Source organism: Serinus canaria, chromosome 4 (genome assembly GCF_022539315.1).
Source record: "Serinus canaria isolate serCan28SL12 chromosome 4, serCan2020, whole genome shotgun sequence".
Lineage (NCBI taxonomy): Eukaryota > Metazoa > Chordata > Aves > Passeriformes > Fringillidae > Serinus > Serinus canaria.
In genome coordinates, this window is record NC_066317.1 from 20,347,693 (window position 1) to 20,369,254 (window position 21,562).

Consider the following 21,562-nt stretch of genomic DNA (forward strand, 5'->3'; position numbering starts at 1 on the left):
CTCTCAACCTCTGTGATATCTGCTGCTCAAGCAGTTCCTGCAGTTTCAGTGGGGAAACAACTTTTTATCATTTGGGGTTTTCTAAAAACATACAGACTGGGAGGAGTTATCACATTTAGGTGTCCCAGTTTGTAGATTTGCTAAGTGGTTGGGTAAAGAAATGTTTTGTTAATAGTAATTTACTCTGAACCGACCTTTTACTTATTCCAGGGAAAAATGCTAATAGAAATATTTCTTTAGGGAATACTGAGTAGCTGTTATATTTCCAAGTGCTCGTAAAATACACAGATGAAGGAAAACACAATATCTTCTTGGACTGAGATTAAATGTGAAATGATTCTTTTTATCCCAGGTCTCAGATCAGAAAACTGAGCAGACTCCCCTTACACCCCCCATCAGGGAAACCCTGGTGCAGAACAGAGTTTGGAAGCTTGTGGCCAGTTTTGAGGCATAATAATTTTAAACTGACTAGCTCAGCCTTTTATTTGCTGACCTGTTTCATGTGCTACCTACTAGCCAGGTATTTGCTACAGCTGTGCTTAAGAGAAAGATCTGGTACTCCTTTAGGCAGATTAAATTTGGTTGTCACTGTTTTGGAGATATAAAAGCTCTTTTGCCAAAGCAGGTGTCATTTTTGCCACTTGACTGTACAGTCAACAATCTGATACAGCAAGGGGTAAAACTTGGTTTTCATCACTTGCTTTGTATTGTTTCATATCTTAACATGTAGCTCATTATTAGGCCTTAATTAGAGCAGACATCACTTTCTGGTGTCAGCAGGCTTGGGGTGATTATTCTCCTGAGCCTTTTTTTCTGGCATTACCATATCAGTGATACAACCCGTAAAGCAAAGCTTTTGAAGCAGCAGTGAGAGGGATAAGTTGGTTTTGGTGAGGGGAGTTTGAAGGAAAATCACAAGTAAAACAGAAAAATAAAACTGGATTGCTAGTCCTATAGATGTTTTAAAACATACATCAGAGTCTGAATCGGGGTTCATACAACAGGACCAAACACAGGACTGAAATGTAGATGAATCTCAACACAAAATCTGTACACAGGGCTGGGCAATCCCCAAGAGCATCTGGGCAATGAGCAAAGAGGAACATGCCAGCTCTTGAATCATGCAAGCTCAGAGAATTCATTCCTCTCTTCATCCTAGAAGGTGCCCAGAAATCTTGGGCAGGTTTTCCTCTTTTATGTGGCATTTCCTGGATGGAAGCATGTGCTCTGCAGCCCACATCCATGGAGAGCCCAGGCTGTCCAACCTTCATGCGTGTGTTAAATTGGGGAAGAGCTGGAGCTGCTGCTCACACGCTGTGTCATCAGCCTGTGCATGTGCAAAAGCCACTGGTGTGAAATTTGCATTCAGAGCAAGTGGGGCAGCCTGTAAAGACCTAGACAAAGGGCCAGAGTCCCTGCATCCCACCTGGAGAAAATCTCCAAGTGGAGAAAGCAAGTGTGTCTGGGAAACATGGGCAGTCCTGCTCTTGCTACTGTTTGGGCAAGAATTTCTGTGATCCCAGTGACAGACTGTGCCTGAAGAGATGCTGTTTTTTCAGCTAAAATTAAATGTCCAGTTCTAGTGTTAGATTGTAGCTGGTGTGCTGCAGCTTCAGGGGCTGAGGCTGATGATACTGACGGCCAGGATCAAATTATGGAGCTTGATTCTTTAGCTGGGATGTGGACTATACTGGCTCAAACAAGCTTTTGGGATTTTTTCCCCCCTATACAGAATGGATTTTATGATGTAAAACTAAAATTATGTAGTCCTTGTTGCATGCTTAATACACATCTAATTCTTTAATGTTAAATTACCTAAACCAAATAACATAAAGCTGGGTGCTTGCTCTGTCCTGAGCAAAGAAAAGCAAGGGCAAGAGAGATTATTTTATTTTTCTTTCACATGAGCAAACTGCAATTATGAGAAGCATTAAGGCAGCAGGATCAAGAGTAGCATATATGACTCTGCAATAACCTAGAAAAATAAATAAAGGTGGCTGACATCCTGTTTCCTTTATGATGTACTATGTCATAGAAGAGAGCGGCATTTTTTTTTTAGTTTTCATTCCAGTAATTTAATGAGATACAGTTTGTAAGAATGTGGCATGCAGAGGAAGTCACCTCTTACCAAGGGTTTTTTTTTTTTTGGTTTGCATGTGGAAATGGTGAAACATGTTCACTCACTCACCAGTATTCCTTTATGGGCATGTGTGTGAGATAAGACACCTGACTAGGGATGCTTTCAAATTCATGGCTGTGAAGCTCTGAGGAAGTATTAACAGTAGGCTTTGGTTTACTATGCAGGACAAACAAACATAAGCACCATTAAGCTACAAAAAAAGTAAGAGAAAATATTAAATAATCAGAGATCTGGTAATTTTCTAATCACAGGGACTCTTCAAAGAAATATAGAGTGGGGGAAAGATTTTCTGTCAAATATGCTTAACTGTACAGGCACCAGCTTTTCCTGTAGCACATTTACCTGCTGTGAAGCGTTTAACTTCAAATTAACAGCAAAAAACACCCTTCTTTACTTTTTCTTTCCCAATTGAAAATTTTAAAAAGCAATGTTTTTCAAGGACTGTGTTTTAAAATATCTGCTTCAAATCAATGCTTAAAAATATTTAGTCAGTTTGAACTGTTTCACTACTGGCTTTTACTGCAGATTAAGGAAAGTTCCTGCACTAGTAAATATTAATCAAAAAAGTCACATTTTCACAGCTATGCCAACAAAACACAAAAAGAATTAGTGAATTTTATGAAATGAGAATTCAAATAGTTTGTGCATTTAACTACTCTAGCTTGATTCTAAGCTCTCTTTGCTAAATATATGTTAGGTCATGTTTCCCAAATGTATTCAGCCATGTGATATGTAGTACCAGCTCATTCATATCAGATGAAGTGTGACTGGAAATAAAGCTGGATCTTTTTAAGAAGACACAGTCCTTTGCTCCATATTTCCAAACCAAAACAGCTAAGTTCATTGTATTTTTGCTACATTTCATTACTGCTCTTCTTCCTTCTAAGTGAAGACTAATGTAAAGACAATCACTAAAGAAGCAGCAATCATAATACCCTATACTAACTAAATTCAGACTTATGGCTACCCACAGGAGAAATACATGACAGATCCATTGTTCTGTATTAGCAGGATATTGTCCCAGTATATGAACACATGCAAACTTTGAAGGCTTTGAATATTTAAGGCAAGACACTAGTGGCTCATCCCAGTGGGAACCACAGAAAAGGGGAACCTGATTAAATTTAATGTCATTGTCACTTTTTTTTCCATTGCTAAGAATTATATAGGTAGCCATAGCTACCACACTGTTCAGACACCATGACCACAATATTCTCCCTCAGAGGTTGGCGTCAAGGGCTGAATTATTCACTCCAAGAATGTGATTCATTGCTAGATGTGATTCTCTCCCATTAAAAGATTTGTCAGCACATAAAATACATGTACATATTCTAGCAGCTTATTTTAAAAATCGCTGTTATGCCCTTGCTAACCTCAAAAGACACCAATTTTTATTGGTATAACTTAAGTTTGGAGCACATCTGCCCCATTGAGAAAGCTCTGAAGCAACTGAGAAGCTTTTTACTGTTTACTGGACAACAAATTATGAAGTCGAAAACTAAGGCAGGAATACGAGAGAGGCTACTTACAGACAATGCAATTAAAATAAGGGTGTTTTAAAGCCAGTTTCTTAGAAATGTTTGCCCACTTGAACTGTCCCCTTATCTATTGTTTATTCTGTCAGATGAAACCTCAAATAAATATTCTGCTTAACTGTGGAAAGCACATAACTCTGTTTCTCCACTGCTGTTTCTGTTGCTAAACTCCCAACTTCCCCAGACTTGCTTCACAGTGCTATTCCTAAGTTGGATAGACTAATTAGACTCATTTCCATCCCAAATAACTTCTGTGAGCATGCCTCATTTACCACTCACTGAGTTACATGAATAAAGAAATGTCTCTATCTGCGAGGATCTGCCCAGTGTAAGATGGCTGGTTCCTCTAAAGTGGGTAGGGAATAACATTTTCTCCTGTATGTGATGCTAGCAGCCTTTTCATCATTTTTCCTTTATGCTCACAAGGAAAACTGAGTTCTAAAATAAATGCCCAGCTAGTGGTGCTGACAAGGTTTAACACCACAGCAATCCTTCCACATACGCTGATTGCTCTGACTGAAACCCAGAGTTTTGGGGAGTTTAGGGATGCGACAGTGCTGAGCATGAGAGGGCAGGACTATTAACATTTATGCAACTTGATCTCAATGGGGAAGCTGATGACAGGCAGAGTGCCCTATTCTACTCCCCTAATTGTTTCCAGCAAGTAGAGTAGGGCAGGATTATCCAGAGGAGCTGGTAGGTGAGCAGAGAACTGCTTCACTCCGTGGTTTTCTCAATCCCCTGGTCCTCTACTCGGAGGCTGTAGGAGCTGCACAGGATGCTTACTGCAGATCCTGCCACACAGCTACACAGGGCCCACAGAGACAAAATCTGAGAGCAGACAGAATAAACATGGATACTGAATACTGGATTCTTACAAACCAGTCCTTTTGCCAAAGTTGGTTTCACTGAATGAATCAAAAAGTTTCTTTCTCTTTATTTTCCTTTTTTTTTTTTTTTTAATGAAAATCTGTTAGTTGCAGAGATGGGAGGATGTCATACATTTATTAAAAGTTTCCATTGTGATTTTTTAAAATTAATTGGTCTGTAATATTTTCCAGAAAGATTTCATATCCATTATCCTATTTTGGATTCAAGAAAAGGATTTCTGAATAATATAGCTAGTCATTTTTGAGTAGTAAGTATTCTAAGTTAACAATAGGTAATTTAACTAATGTAGCTTCTAAGACCTTGCCAGAGGCCCTTACTTAAACCAGGTATTCTCTCCTGCAATCAACTCTTTAAGGTGCCTACTCACAGCAGACTACTGATCTGAACTAAGATATCAGCAACTGTGTGGCCAGCAGGACTAGAGAAGGAATTATCCCCCTGTACTCAGCACTGCTGAGGCTGCACCTCAGATCCTGTGTTCAGTCCTGGGTCCCTCACTACAAGAAAGTGCTGGAGCATGTCCAGAGAAGGGCAATGGAGCTGGGGAAGGGTCTGGAGCACAAGTCCTGCGAGGAGTGGCTAAGGGAGCTGGGGGTGTTCAGTCTGGAGAAAAGGGGGCTCAGGGGAGACTTCATCACTACACAGCTGCCTGAGAGGAGGCTGGAGCCAGGCTGGGGGTTGGTCTCTTGTCCCAAGTAACAAGCAATAAGATGAGAGGAAATGGCCTCAAGTTGTACCAGGGGAGGTTTAGATTGGATATTAGGAAAAAATAAAAAAAATAAAACCAGAAAGAGCTGTGAAGAATAGGAATAAGCTACCTATATAACAGAAAGAGTTGGAGTCACCATCCCTGGAGCTATTTAAAAGCCATGTAGATGTAGCACCTGTGGGCATAGTTTAGCAGTGGATATGGCAGTGCTGGGTTAGTGGTTGGACTCAACTCTTAGAAGTCTCTTCCTACCTAAATGACTCTGTGATTTTAAAGATGAATTAGAATTTAAGAAGACCATTCCATTTAGTAAGACCACAAGCACCACACAACTTTGGTGTTTTCAGAAACTGGAACCAGCTTCCAATAGCCCTGCCATTTTTTTAGAGGTAACCCAAATCCCAACAGAAAAGCCTGGATTTGTGCCAGCATGTGGGGGCAGCACTGCCAGCTGCTGTTGACCTCCTGGAGGAGTGTGCAGTCCTGCTGCTGCTCCGGCTGGTCGATCATGAGTGATGGAGCGTGCCCTGCCCCAGGTACTGATGGAGAGCTACTGGCCTACCATCCCCCTCTCCCCCCATACAGAGGGATGCTTGCACTCTGGAAGCCTCCCTCAAATACAGAAGCAAGATAATCAGAAAGCAAATATTGCCCCAATGCAGTTTTAAGTCAATATTTTGAGCTGCTGCCTGGCCTATTTGATGACAGCCAGAGGCTGGAGGTCACCTACCTGTTGATGATGGCAGCAGGAGCACAGGAGGCAGCCAGCATTCTTCCTTGCCACTGTTCAGCTAGGTTTGTTTGCAGATTGAGTATGCCAATCACAGAACTCATCCCATTCTCTTCACTGGGAGCTTTCTGCTTGTTCAAAAAGGAGGGACTCAGAAAACGCCCAATTCTTCTCAGTGACAACTCCTATTTTTAGTCTTTCTGGGAGGCCTTTTACCTCTCTTGAAAACTCGTGAGGGATAACAGTGCTAAAACCTGAACGGAGGCAGCCTGAATGGGATCAGGATTTGGTGCTAAACATTAAATCTTCTGTGCTGGAGAGAAGGGGACCTCGGAGGCCACGGGGATAAAGCTTGCGGAAAGCCGGAGCCAGCGCTCTGCTCCGCAAAGGAAGCCTGGCATCTAGTGGACACTGGCTGTTGCATCACTTCTGCCTTTTGATTAGTAGGGCTGAAGGCTACCTGTACACCATCCAAAAACTCGTCTGAACCCTAAGTTCGTGTGCCTGACCCCAAGCTGTAGTCAGCTTTTTCCTAATTGTGGTTAAAAATTCTTAAATCTGGTCAGCTGCCACTTAAAAAGTAGAGCTCTATTATGAATGGGTGCTACATGGAACTTGCTTCTGTGATATAAATCCTATTTTCTGTGGGTTTTTCTGCCACAATATATGTGAATGTGTGAAAAAAACAATATTAGAAGATATGTGAGGGAATCATGCTAAATACTTGCTCAGAAGGAGAGATGCAAGATACAATATCCATAAAAGTAGCTACATGAAGGACTTGCATTATCATTTAATCTTAAATATATTTTGTCAGTTATTCCAACTACATGCAACCCCCCTAAACTTCTTTCCTTACATTATGAAGGAAATTTGAATGCACATTACTCTCCTTGAGTACCAAGTCAACATTTAAATGCATTACCTTTCTCTTCCTTCACTTTTCTGTTCTTATTCAGAGTTTATACTAGGCCAAGGGGTGACTATATGTCATCCTCTGTCATCATGCTTTGAACAAATTTGTTCCTTTCACTTAGCATAAGTACAGAAAATACTGTCCTAAGTTGTATCTTACTATGCAATCAGCCTTACTAGAAATAATAGAATTAGCTTTAAAATATGCAGCATTAACCTAAGGAGAGAACGCAATCCATATAGCAACTATTTTACATTTGGTAATTAAAATTCTATTACAATATGATGTCCACAGTATTTTAGAAAAAACTTATAATTAATTGTTTCCTCATAAATAATTCAGTAAGACCACTGATAGGCCTAAATCTCTGAAAAAGCCTTAGTAAGCAAAAAAAGCTTCATCTTTAAAGTTGATTTTGAGCACTTTATAAATGTCGGGGACAGCTTTCTCCCCCTGGTGGCCAGGAGGATGAGCTTGCTTTGCTTCCTAAATCAGCAACATCTCTGTTACTTCTCTCCCTCCTCACCAGCCTGAGGAGGAGATTTCTGCCCAAAATGAAAATTGGTAGTGGGCCATTATTTAGCACACAAGTCATTCTTTGCTATTGACAGAGGAGGCGAGAGAATTCTTCAGAGTGGTACTCAAGACATCAATGGAGCAGTAATTGAACTTCTGACATGCAGATGATGCAGCTGCCTTGCTCTGGTAAAAAATTCTGTCAAAACTAGATTGTTTAACCAAATAGTCTCAGAAAAGAGAGAGGCCTAAAAATATGTATTTTATTATTCTTGGTCTTTTTAAAGGAGAGAATGTACTTTAAAATCATTTGTTTGTAAAGCTCAGGCAGAAGTGGCAAAAATGTTAATGACTTCATGAGTACTTGAAAACTGAGCTGTCAGCATACCAGAAAGTTGGAAAATAAGGCACCACAGTACTTGCTAGGGAATACTTAGTAAATAGCTCATGCTATGCAGGCCATATATATTGTGTTTATTTGTGCTTAATGTGCCATGCCAATTAAGAGGCACATTTGTTTCCATCCCAAAATGTTTACTCTGTTTTAATTGAAAATGTCAACAATGTCTTAAAATGTGAAGCAAGTCTTCAGGAACCCTTACTAACCATTCCCCTTGCTCCACCCTTCAAAAAGAAGAAAATATAATCAGTTCAAAATTGAAAAAACTCAAGAGATTAATTTTGTGTGACGCCTGCTCTCAAGCTCCTCTTGTGCTAGCTCTCACAGTGAAATAAGGGACCTTTTATAAACACATATGGGAACAAACAAGGGACAACGTGGCATTTATTTGGGGTCATTTCCATTAGTCGGTAATGGCTTCATGGACTGCTTATCAGCTGGATTTCCCCACCTCTGAAGCCAGACATGCATTGGCTGGGGGATCTCTGTGCTCTGCTCTTAGCTTTGCTCTTGGGATTGCAGGAGAAAGAAAGTTGCCCATTTCCATGCTGGCCATGGTTGTCTCTCTGTCATTTTGATGTTCATCACAAAGTGTGGTTGGCAGCAGGGATAAGAGAACCCCTGCCAGCCCCAGCCCTTGGCAGGCCAGTGGATCCCTGAGCTCAGCAACAGCTGCAGTCACTGCCAGAGGCTGGGAAGTCTGTCCATGCAGCCATGGCCTGTCTTGCCTTTTGTCCCTGAGCTACAGAGGGCCAGAGACCATGGGGGCAGAAGCAGCACATAGCTAGAGGCAGTAGCATCCATCTCTAGAACCTGTAGGTTGGTTCATCATAGCTTCATAGCTTGAGATCCAGTCCTTCATTCAGCATTTGCCTTTCTTCCCTCCTTTTGTTCTTAACTTAAAATAAGGAGTTGTGAATGGGGGGGGGGGGGGGGGCAGGTTGGTTATTACATCCCTGATAGTCTCATTACAACCTGTATTGTAAATAGACTCAAACACTGTTTTTTCTCATTTGACATATGTACTTATTGACTAAAGAAAATTGTAATGTGTTAAAATCAACTGCATGGGCTTGTTCATGTGATATTTCTGTCTCATATGGTAAAAAGTAATTTAAAGGGTTAACTAAGCAAAGCTTCCATGAGGTCTGCATGACTTTCTGAGTTGTCCCAAGTTGCTCTTGTTAAAACTGGGTGCAAGAAAACCTTAGATAGCTGGGAAAAGCAGCTAGACTAAGGAAACAGAGAAAGAGAGAGAAATAATTATTTTTCAAATGTAGTTGGAAGAGGCAGCAGGAGATCATCCAGTTCTTTCTCTGCCTGAAGGCAGGATCAACTATAACTATGATAGCCTTGACAGATGTTTGCCTAACTGGTTCTTGAAAGTTTCTAATGATGACGAATTCACAATCTCACCAGATGTTATACTCCACTGTTTAATTATGTCTATGGTTTGAAAGAATTTCTTAAGCCTAATGCTATCTCTGCATGTTCTGTTTCTCATGAAAACAGGGGACAGATGCTTGTCTACCTCTTGCAGTGTTTCTATGTGCACTTGCAGACATGTTTCCTTGGTATTCTCTGCTTTATATTGAGCACGTCCCATTTGTTAAACTTTTCCTTAAAGGCCATGATCTCAAGAAATGAGAATAAATAGAGGTTTTTTTCTGAAACATCTTCAGTTCAACCACAATAAAACAAGAGGTACATCCCAAACTGGACACAAGGCTTTTGTCTTACAGTGCACTGGGCATAACAGTCCTGCTCAAAGAGAACAGCAGTCATGGAGTTTTGCAGTTTAGTACAACAGTTACAGTTTTAGTACAACAAAACATGGCATTTCCATTTTTCATAGTGGTGTGACCTTTTATCACTCACGGTTCTGCTTCTCCAGAAGAATGGCTATGTAGGCTATTTTTTTCCTTATCTGTTTTATCTGTATTTATGCCACTCTTTATTATTTTCCTTTTTGATCCTGTATGGAACAGGGATTTTTTTGCTGCTGAGTAACATGTAATTATTTTCTAACAATTTCTTTAATTTGCAGATCACTTTGAATTTTAATCTAGATTTCAGTGCAGGACTTCCAGCCTGCTTACAGTCCTGTCTCAGTTTGGTGTCATCTGTAGTTTGCATCCTGTGATCTGGATTGTAAATACAAGAATTGGAAAAGCCACAGGAACGTGCCCCCAAAAGATAAATTCTTCTATAATGACCACTCACTATTGGGCCATTAACCAGTGTTGCAGTTTGATCTGCATTGTGTTTCTATGGCTAATGGGAATGCCATTGGATACCCCAAGTCATGGACCTGACACACTGCCAACAAAAGCTTTACTGAAGTCAACATAGATAACATTTGCTGTTTTCTCCATGTTCATGAGCCTTCCTGCTCTGCTTCAAAACAAGCTAAATCAGTTTGACATTGCACATTTTCACAAATCCATGTTCGTTGTTGTTCCCTAGGTGTGTGGCGGGGGCAAGGGTGTGGGTGTGCATTAAGTGATTATAGCTTGGCATTTTATTGGCATAATAGTTCCCTGTCATTAAAAGTGTTTCAAGCCTGGTTGTATCACAGCCCTGAAAATTATCTTCCACTTTAGAGCAAATATAAAATCTCAGTACAGGGATAGGAGAGGAAGTTGTCATCCTTTCCCCAAATGTGTGAAGCTTTTACTGTGTGCAAATAGTTAAATACAGCCCAGTAACAGTAATCCTTTCTTGCAAAGTTTATAATAATATGACGGTGTTGAATTAAATAGCAGTTTAAAAATGTCATGTAAATTCCAACTTACCTGTGTGACCTTTCTAAGTCCCAAAACTTTAAAGATAGCTTCTTAATGAGATTTCAAGTTTGGAAATGAGAAGTTAAAAATATTTCTCTAGTATCAAGATATATTTTTAGGAATGAGGCTTATTATCCTTGAATGCAAAATAAAATGAAACAAAGAGTATTTGTTTTGATTACAGAAACAGACATGAAGGAAGGAACTCCGATCCTAGGAGTGGAAGTGCACTGTTAATCTTTTTCTGTGTGCATTTACAAAAACCATTACTCCATTACTCCAGCTTTTAAATATCAATATTTGAAGTAACAAATTGTAGCAGTTTATAAAGAAACCCAAAGAAAGTATAAAAACAGCTCAAAGGATGATCTGAGATTTTCCTCTTAGAACAAAACCTGGTCTGTGTCTTCATAGGATTAGATTTTTTTTTTTAACCAGTGCAGGCATAGATTCTTTTAGCATTCTATTTGCAATAAAATGAGGGTTTATAATTTAAAAGCATGCATTAAACAGAAACTGTTATAAAATAACACATAAATGTATGTAATGAAATGCCTTGCTCTAGTTCCTTTGAGATTGAGAACAGTACATGACAAAACTCTGCTACTGCTTATGCATTAATAACATGCTAGTGAAAAAACATTTTTTGCTTAAGGCCAAATTCTATTCTTGAAAGATACTCTTTCAGAAGTCCAGTTCAGCCCTTCTCTCCCTCAAAAGTAGCTAGGGAAAAATAGCTGGATCGGGTTTTATAAATATAATTTGGAAAAAAAAAACAATCAACCAACCAAACAAAACCCTGTAAAAATGTTTGGTGCAAATATGTATTTGCTCTTGTGTATTTATTTATGCAAGACCCATGACAGTGTTTTGGTGAATTATGGGGACAGTTATATGAATGCTGGGCCAAAGAACTTGAGTTTTCTGTTCATTTTTACTCTGATGGTTTCTATACTATGTGACACCAAAAATGCAGCAGTATAGAAGAGTTAGAGCAGTGTAGCCTGAGAGAAGTAAGCCAAAGAGTAATTATGGAAGCACACACTGGAAATTTATTTGTTTCAATTGATTCAGGAGAACTAAAATATCTTTTGGCCTGCACTTTTGAGGTTATGCTTCTCTCAAAATGGTTCCTTCAAGCAAAAAAGTTATTTGTGATTTGCAAACAATATGGGAGGTCTCAGCTGCAGGTGACAAAACAAAATCCTTGATAATGATGCATGTTCCTACAGTTCTGACACTTCTTTTTGTTCTAAAGGTCATATATTCAACATGTCAGGCAAAACTGGTTCTGATGAAGCTGCATTTTTTCAAGTGTTTTTAACTCCTTATGTATTAAATAAACAGCACCTACTGCTTTCCTTTCTAGAATAATTTTCTGACTCAATACAGATTCAAAGTGCTCAGGATATTTAGGATGCCATTAAATCAGGGGTGTTGAGCAGATGGTACCCATTAAATCAGGGGTGTTGAACAATCTGGGCAGCAAATGATGATCCACATGTTATCATGAATGGATTAAAGGATCTAAAGATAGCCTGCAGTCCTGTGGTGAACTTCTGCTCCCTCAGTCCTGTGGGAGCAGAATGAAATGGGAAACTCCACGATTGTCCCAGTGAAACTGGTGTTCCAGCCTTAGGCAGATTCATCCACAATGCAGCGGGTGCTTGTAAGTAATATTCACCTGAAAGTTAAAACAAAAAACCTCAGCAGAAGTATTATGGATGCACGGTTTCTGATAAGTCACAGCCTTTTGAGAGCTACCCAGACCTTTGATTATGGTTAGCTTGATTTCTGAGAGAGCATTTGCCCAAATGAATGAAATGGGTAGCAAGCACAATTTCTGAAATTCTACACTCAAGTTTTTCTCTCTCTTGTTTCTTAATCAAATACATAGAAACTCAAAAAAGAGCAACTAACTACTTCAGAGAAACAGAGAAAAATAAATTAAAATGTGTTTACTTTTAGCAAGTAAAACTATATATATAACGAAAATGTGTTTACTTTTTAACAACTATATATATATATATATATACACACACACATTTTTATGCACATATATATGTTTGTACACACACACACATATATATATATATGTATATACCAAAAGCTCAGTACTGAAATAACAGTACTGGAAATAAATTACCTCAAACAACCTCAGGTGAGAAAAAAGAAAAAAGTAGAAATGTTCTAGAATGGTAGCAGAGTAGTAGAATGGTTCATGTTCCTAGAAAATATGAACCACAACAGATAGTTTTAAAGCTTCTTCATACACACAAAAAAATTATACTCACACAAAGTAGTACCAACCAACCAACCTGTTGTACAACAAAACCAGTCTTATTCTCTTATTCTTTCCCAAAGAGTGTTCTTTTTTATTGTTTGCTGAGTAGGAAAAAAAACCCTTGTCTATGCAATGGACAGTAAAAAGGAAAAAACGCTTGGCTAAGAGAGAAGAGACAGTTCCCACCTGAGGCCTTACTCTGCCATCACTGCACAGCTCACACAACAAACTAGTTTGGATATTCATTATTTAGGTATGGTGATGTTGCTACAGCAACATCATATGCTACATACAACTCTAGTTGCTTTTTTTGGTGGCAGCTGAATTAGTTTTAACATCTTAAGAGATTTTAGAATTTTTATTAGGTTTTTTTATTATTATTATTATTTAGAATCAGATACAAACCCACCAGCATTTGACAACCGGTTTTGTTGCGAGCAGAGCAGAAAAAATTTCCCAATACTAGACACTATTTGGGGGCAAGCCCCAAGAGAAATGCTGTAAGGCTTTACCTGTCACAGACCCTGTTCATTTTACACCACAGTACGACTTCAGGGGGTTCTCTGAGGTAGCTGAGATAGACCTTCCCTTAATACAAAGTTGATGAAGTGACAGGGCACAAAAAGGGCATTAATCTAAGGAACAATAGTTGAAACAAGAGAGACTTGTCAGGAATGGCTATAGGCACATTTTGTCTTGGCTGACTATTTACTAGTGAACAACAATTTTACTGCCTTGCCACTTGTAAAATGTAACACAGAATGTAACTCTTTGTATCTCATCAGGTTTTAACTTCTATTATCAAACTTCTAAAACTGAATTTCCTTCTACCAAGAACAATGCAAATTCAATTTGCATCAATTTCAAAATGAGTAATTTTAAACTGATATTTTTGTTTTCTTTGGCTTCTTTCAGCGTTCAGGCCATTATTATATTTCACTGATCTATAAACCTTCATAAAGTTCTCTGAAGGCCTACATACCATCTGGTATGCTCCTCTATCACTGGCATAGCAACAAAACTGTGTCTTAAATAAAAACAAATCAAATGCAACAGCTCTAATGTTGGATGTAAAGCAAATCTGTATATAAATAGATTCTTTTCAAATTTCTGCTGCCATTGTTTAAAAAAATCTTACAAATTAGCCTTCAAAACAATAGCAGACAGCAAGCTGTCAGTTCTCCAGTAAGCATGAGCTGTCTAACCAGTATCATTAGCATCTCAAAAAAGACATTTTCCTTGCCTTGCTTGCCAGGAATTCACAATACCTTGTTAACAATATTAATACCTACTAAGTACCCAGTCTTTCCAAGTTCAAAGCACTGTAAAAACTGAAGTAATCTGCTGCAGCATTTTCTAGGTTCATGCTAATTCCTGTAAATGAAATGCTTTTAAAACTGGCATGTTCTGGAGTGTTCTATTTAATCCCCTTAATTTTCACTGTTTTCTTATCTTGCACTTGCTTTTTCTCCCAAGGTCTGGAATTTATAGGTTTTTTCTTATAACTTTTTCCCCAAGTCTAATGCTCCTGGCTGCCATGTGGAGTCACAAACACAGACTGACCTGAGTGTATGCTTCCCTTTACACTTCCCCCAGTTTCACCTTTCTTTTCTCAACTTTTCCAATATTACTCGTTCAGCTTTGCAGCCTTGCAGCCCATTTGTCTCTGCCCATTTAACAGCGTTGTTTGGCTGTGTCCTCTAAGTCAGTCAAACAACGTGATTTGACATCTTATCACATGCACAGTTTGTCATCTTTTCCTCATGGAAAAAAGGGTCAAAGTCTTGTCAGAGTCCTTAACCTTTAGATGCTCAATGTGTTGCAATAAGTCAGTGCAAGGCAAGAACGTCAGAGGTGCTAACAGCAGAACTAATGCTTTGCAGAGAAGCTCATGAGCTTTGCCATGGTTATCAAGCCTCAAGAAAGAGCCAAATTCTCCGAGCTAAAGTAAAAGTGTCCTCATGGACCATACTTTTTTCCTCCTCTAACCCACACCCAGTTTTACTTCTGATGTACCTACAAGCTTCTTTATTCCCATTTTTGGGGTAACTTGCCTTTAAGTGAGTGGAATTTCAAGTTGGTAGGAGTCTGAGCTTGTGCTGACAGGCAAAATTCTCTTCCATTTTCACACTGACCTGCCCTGTGCATGAAAGCCCTTGATCTCTTGCCTTTTTATATGTCAACAATGAGTCTAGCCCAGGCACTCCTTCTCCAGCACAATTTAGTCCTCCTCAGAGAATAACCTCAGGGGATAACCTCAGATGATCTCTGAACTGCACTGTTCAGACACCAGCCAGTCTGCAAATCCACCTGTGTCTTGGCATCCACCTCTGGGGGCGAAATCACTCTTCTGCTCCATTTACACTGCCATTTGTATTTGGGATTAGCAGAAGGCAGTTCCCAACAAATTTAAACTCATCTGTTATCCAAATTGTAAATTAATATTTGATGTGAAGGCAAGACATCGTCAGTGAAGCTTGATTTTATCCAAATCCTTTTGCTTCTCAGGTGTTTGACTACTGCAATTTAAAAGTCAAATAACTTTAAGGGTGAAGGAACATCCTGTGATCCCAGATCTACAGAGCTGGCACAATGGATGGGTAAGTGGCTTCTTTTTCTGGTTTCCTGTTAGCCAGCCTAATCTCTCCAGAATGTCTTTATTAGCTGCTGCACCTGGCTTGCCAGTATGATGCTTATTCATTTCTGCCAGGCCTTGAAGCACTTTATTTCATGGCTGGCTAGTATGTTAAAGGGGTAAAGGTAGTTTCAGTACCTCTTTGCCTTTTAAGGTCAGCATTTCAGCCCTGGAAAAATTCTCTATGTAATACCAGGGACCTTCAGGTGCCTTTGCACACCCGGCTGCATGTGCTCTGTGACCACACATCCACTGAAACCCAGCACGGCAGCCGGTCCTGATCCAAGACAGCAAAAGGAGGTGCTTTCCCACCTATTCTGCCAAAGAAACACAATGGTGGAAACGTCGAGGAACCTAAGCAGAAAACTGCTCTAAGTCCACACCTGAAGGATGGGTTACCATGAAATTACACACGGTTTGTGGTAATTGGGGTGGGGCTGTGGCCACCCTCATCCCCAGGGGGCTGCAGCTGTGAGCAGCAGGTGAGCAGCATTGACAGCAGTGAGCCATGGAGTGCCAGGGGCACTGACCCAGCACCAAAGGGAACAGAGGGCACACAGGTGCAATGCATGGACATGAGGGCTATAAAAGGCTGGGCTGAAGAACAAGAAGGGCACCTACTTGTGGCTTTCTACAGTGCTCTGGTGTTACTCTGTATGGGTTGAAGCCTTCTGGAATTGTATGGTGATACTTTGTGCATTGTGGCTGTCTCAACTGCAACGTGTGCTGCCACAGTACTGTTCAGAGGGACCTGGACAAGCTTGAGAAGTGGGTCTATGGGAGCTTCATGAGGTTTGACAAAGCCAAGTGTAAGGTGCTGCACCTGGGTCAGGGCAACTCCCGGTATCAATACAGGGGGATGGACAGATTGAGAGCAGCCCTGCTGAGGAGGGCTCGGGGGGTGCTGCTGGATGAGAGGCTGGACGTGATCTGGCAATGGGCACTCACAGCCCAGAAAGCCAAATGTATCCTGGGCTCATCCAAAGCAGTGTGGGCAGCAGGGGAGGGAGGGGATTCTGCCCCTCTGCTCTGCTGAGACCCCACCTGCAGGGCTGCATCAGCTCTGGGGTCCCAGCACAGGAAGGACATGGACCTGATGGATTGGGCGTCACCCAGATGATCAGAGCACCTCTCCTATGAGGGAAGGCTGAGAAAGTTGGGATTGTTTGGTGTGGAAGAGAAGGCTTAGGGGAGACCTAATTGTGGCCTTCCAGTACCTGAAGAGCGCATACACATAAGATGGAGAGAGACGTTTTGCCAGAGTGTGTAAGAGGACAGGGCAAAGGTGAACAGCTCCAAACTTAAAGGGAGTAGGCTTAAATTAGACATTTGGAAGAAATCCTTTACAGTGATCCTGGTGAGGCACTGTAATAAGTTGCCCAGAGGAGTCGTGGATGCCCCATCCCTGAAAGTGTTCAAGGCCAGGTTGGATGGGCTTTTCAGCCTGGTCTAGTGGAAAGTGTCCCTGCCGATGGCAGAGGCTCGGAACTAGGAGTCTTTAAGGAACCTTCCAACACCGGCTATTCTTCGATTGCATGACCCCATATTTTAGGGTTCCAAATCTCCTATGATGGTCTTTCCGCGGCTCTCCACCCAGACTTTTCAACTTGGAACTGGGAGGCGGGGTGTGACCACGCGATGATCTGGAATCACAAACATCACTCGTAGGTGCGGTGTCTGGAGCTGGAACCCGCAAACCCGCTCGGTGCCGGCAGCCCCGACAGACCCAAAGCCCGCGGAGGCGCACGGACCCACTGGCAGCCCGCCGTCCCTCCCGCCCCTCAGGCCAGCGCCTCCCGCCGCCCTCCACAGGAAAGGCGCACGCGCCCGCGCGCTCCGGCCCGGCCAGGCGATTGGCGGCAGCGGCCGTGACGTCATCGCCGCGCGCCGGCAGCCCCGCGTCCCGCTCCTGAGGGGAGCGCGCCGTGCTCGCGCCGCCCGGGCCCCATCGCGCCCTCCCACCGGCCCGCGCTGCTGCCCCGGGGGCCGGCTCGGGCCCTGCCGGCCGCCTCTCCCGCTCCCTGCCGCCGCTCCCTGCAGACGCCCCGCCGCGCTACAGGTGCGTGTGGGGCCCGCCGCCCTGACGGGGGGCGCCGGCCGCCGTGAGATGAGGAGGGCGGCCGGGGGAGCGCGAGGAAGAGGGAGAGCGGGTGGGTGATCGGATGGTTGGGCAGGCAGGAGCCTTCCAGCTGCCTGACAGCGCCCCTGGCCGCGCGTTCCTGTGGCAGCGCCGGCCGGTCCCTGCGCCAGCGTTTTACTGTCTGTGTTCGACCGGCCCTGACGGCTCTCTCCCCTTCCTGACTTTTCCCACAGAAAAGTTAAGAATATGAGCCTCTACAATTTGGACCGGTTCCGCTTCGAGAGGAAGGGGAAGGGCGAGGAGCAGGTGTCGCCGTCCCCGCCGGCGGCCTGCGCCGAGACACCTGGCGCGGCTGCCGCCGTCCGCGCCGCTGGAGGGGATGAGGAGGAAGGTACGGATGACAACAAGAGGCCAGGCACTCCGGCTTCGGACGTGACAGAGAGAACTGGTGAGTCAGGTGTTTGGCGTCCAGCTTAAGGGCAGTGTAAGTCCTTAATTTCTAGAAATGAAGTAATTGTCTTTTGTTTAGTGTTTGTCATGTTGGGTTTTGCCCCCTTTGCTTGTTTTACAAATGTGGTTTTCTGTGCAAACATTTCACAATAATTTCCACAAAACTATTCTCATTTGAAACATTGTATGCTCTAATTGAACTTAATTACAGGCAAGTCGTTAACCTTCTGAAATAACTTGGTTTTTTCAATTGATTAAGTAAGTTTCAGATTAAATGTTGAAAGAGTGTTATGTTTTCCTATTTGTAAACTCTATTTACTGATACTTATTTTACGCTAACGTTTCAGGGTTTCCAAGGAAGAAATGGCTTTTATTTTTAATTGTCTGATTAACACTGTAGACTCAATTTTCTGAGTAGAATCCTTGTCTAATGCATCGTGGAGCATCACAGATGGAATTGAAAAGAAAGGGAACAGTTTCTTTTCACTTGAGCCTGGTTTTGTAAAGAGCTGAGAGACCTGGTGCTGATTCTCAGAAGCTGTGTTAATGGTTTTGTTGTAGTGTTTGTCCTCTTTTGGGGCAGAAGCTTGGGGTTTTCGTGAAAATGTCAAAACCTTGATTGTGTTGTAGTGTGTTAGTTTCCCTTGGCTGAGACAGTAGAGATGTGCTGTTCCTGTCTGGATTTGTTGGTTAACACTAAGGACTGAAATTGCTGTTGGCTGTGTAATCACATTCACTAGTGTGTTTTTCCTGTTACTGAGGGATTTGAGAAACAGACACTATCTCCTGCTGATTATTTGGTACTTTTCAGACATATAATTTGTGGTATAGTTGTCGAATTACAGGTGTTATGGGAGACATCAGACAGACTTTGTGCATTTATTCAAAAACTGAAACAACAATGTCTCTTGATGTTGTTTAACTACATTTTTTTACACGTGACCTTCTCTCGGTGCAAGGCAGTTTTTCACAACACTTTATCTTGGTGATAACAGAGAACCATTCATGCACGAGGAGCTCCTCTTTTAAAACTGAAGTCAGAATTACAGGAGGTGGGTATTTACTCTTCCCTAAATTTTGGTTTAGTGCAGGTTGACTGTTGTCAGTTGATTGGAGTACGCTTGTGTTTACATTAGTAAATATTAAGCAGTGTTCTGCCTTAAAATATATAAAACATGTAAGCTGGCAGTCTGGAACTGAGTAACCTGTCCCCTTGCAAAGAGTTTGGTCACAGGGAGAACTCTACAGAAGAAGTGAGCAGCTGTTAATTCTGGTTTCTACTGCTGTGTCTTTGTAATGCTTGTATGGCACAATGGGCACTCTGAAGTGTGCACTTTGGAACAGGTGTTCCCTTCCTGTTTGTGGTAAATCATTGTCTTGTGCTGTGGGGGAGTTACTGAGTGCAGGGGCCCTTCTTGAGCTGTGGATGTAGTTCTGCAGTAATGGATGGTGCTGCTTGTTTTGTGGCTTAGCGTTTTGGGGATTTACTTTGTTTTAGTATTATGCTTCTTCCTTTAATCTGCCTGTGGACTTAGTCAGTGTAAGCATTTAGCTACACCATAACTGCCAACAAATTTCAGTGCTTGTTTTTCTAAATGCTGGTTTCCCTTAAGTTCTGCAGGAGTAGGACTGTGGAGAAGGGTTGTAATACCCAATTTAGAGTCAGTGGTTCAGATACAAGGTAGTAAAAAGAAAGGCGAAGGCCAGCCTAAAGACATGTAATGCAAAGCTAAGTACTTGTGAGGAAAACTAGTGGGAGATGGTGGTAGCTAACAGTGAAACAGGGTAGAGTGCAAGAGCAGGCAAAACTACAGCAGGTGTCCAACTGAAATAAGCATCCGTGGACACAGATGCTGGTGGAGAACTGGGGCACTAATTAACATTTCAAATTGAGATGTAATTAGTAGCACTCCGTGTATACATAATGCTTCATCTTTCACAGATATTGAGTGTTTAAAGATGATCAAGTGGTTTAGCGACTTTTTTCTCCCACTTATTTGCACATCAATGTTATGTAACCTCTTTAAAGAATTAATAACCTTTTAAGAAATAAAATCACAGTTTCTACATCTACAGAAGTTAACAAAAAATAAAACACTCAGATTTTGTCTGCATGATATGAGGTACTTAAGTGTAATAGAGAAGGCTAGATTTGATTAGCAGATGCCTGTCCTCCTTGTTTCATAATTAATGTCAAGAAGACATTAATTTGTCAGGAAGACATTAATTTGACCCAAACCAAGAATTTTTCTTGGTTTGGGTCAAATAAAATAGTCAGCATTTTTTTGTTGGTGTTGTTATTGCTGAGGGGTCATGGAAAGGCCCGAAGCTGTGTTTATGGCACTGTGTACTCTCTGCTGCTAGCTGCAGCAACAAGTCAGACTATGGAGTTGTTCTGTATGGGAAGCAGTTTACGCCAGGTTCACCAAAAATAACTTGCCCTAATGCTCAGTGAATCATGTGAGGACAACAATTACTCAGATTTCTTCTGAAGGCAAAGTGATTGACAAAATGCTGGTGCAAGAAACTGGGGAAAGAAGAGGAGAGTGATCTTTATTTCACTTATACAAACAAAAATGCTATTAAATCACTAACAACTTGCTTTTTTTTTTTTTTTTTTTTTTGTTAGCAACTTTGGTCTAGTGCAACCCCTGTGTGTATCTAAAAATAATTTAATAATCTTTATCCTTCAGGAGCACAAATAGTTCAGTATAATTTCTGAGAGATTTCTCCAGGTTTCCATTTTAAGTGCCCTGAAGTATGCCTCTACCAAAGTATAGGATGATCTAATTGTCATCCATCTTCAAAAAATATAGTCAGATGTTGTCTGTTGTGTCATGAACCACCATTGCCTTTTTAACTATTTTCTTTAGTTCTGTTTTCCCAGAACAAACTACTATTGGTAGCTGGTTCTATACCCCTTTTATGTCTGTAGGTCATGCTTCCTGTTCCTTTGTGTTGAGCATGTGTCCCTTATGCTTTAATAAGCAGTTTGTGGTGTGATGGCCACAAGAATTGGTCACCTTTGTACACTTTTCTGTACTCACAATTACACAGACCTGCAGTGACTTTGCAGCCAGGTTGTAGGGAATAATTCTGGACTGCATTTACTGAGGGATAGAAACCAACTCTGGGGACAGTTACCAAATTATATATGGTAGATATCTCTAAAAAGAGTTGGAAAAATACACTGGAGTTGCTTACTACAGTTTTTAATGCAAATGAGTATTATTTACTGAATAGTAATATTTACTGGATCTCTTAATCTGTTAAGGAAACAGTGAAGCATCTTAATTTTCATTTTGATGTTCTTAATTATGTAAATAGCTCGGTGTATTAAGATAATTAGATTAGTCTACATCGTTGCAGAAATGGAGCAGAACTGTACCAGAACTACACAAATTAGAAAAATTACCAACATGAATTTCAAAATGAGGCCTTTATTTAGGTTTCAAAAAGCATGCTTACTAAGCTTCCAAAACAATTGAAA

At 41.3% G+C, this 21,562-nt stretch overlaps 1 protein-coding gene across 1 annotated transcript in view; it reads left to right on the forward strand.

Moving 5' to 3' along the window:
* Nucleotides 1-17,445: 17,445 nt before the first annotated feature.
* The window catches only part of SMARCAD1 (SWI/SNF-related, matrix-associated actin-dependent regulator of chromatin, subfamily a, containing DEAD/H box 1), a 40,635-nt gene continuing 36,518 nt past the window's right edge, over nt 17,446-21,562 (forward strand). The window contains exons 1-2 of the mRNA XM_009101303.4: nt 17,446-17,601; nt 17,856-18,070. Coding sequence (XP_009099551.1) covers nt 17,869-18,070 — 202 coding nt within the window. The 5' untranslated portion in view covers nt 17,446-17,601; nt 17,856-17,868. The remainder of the gene's footprint in view (nt 17,602-17,855; nt 18,071-21,562) is intronic.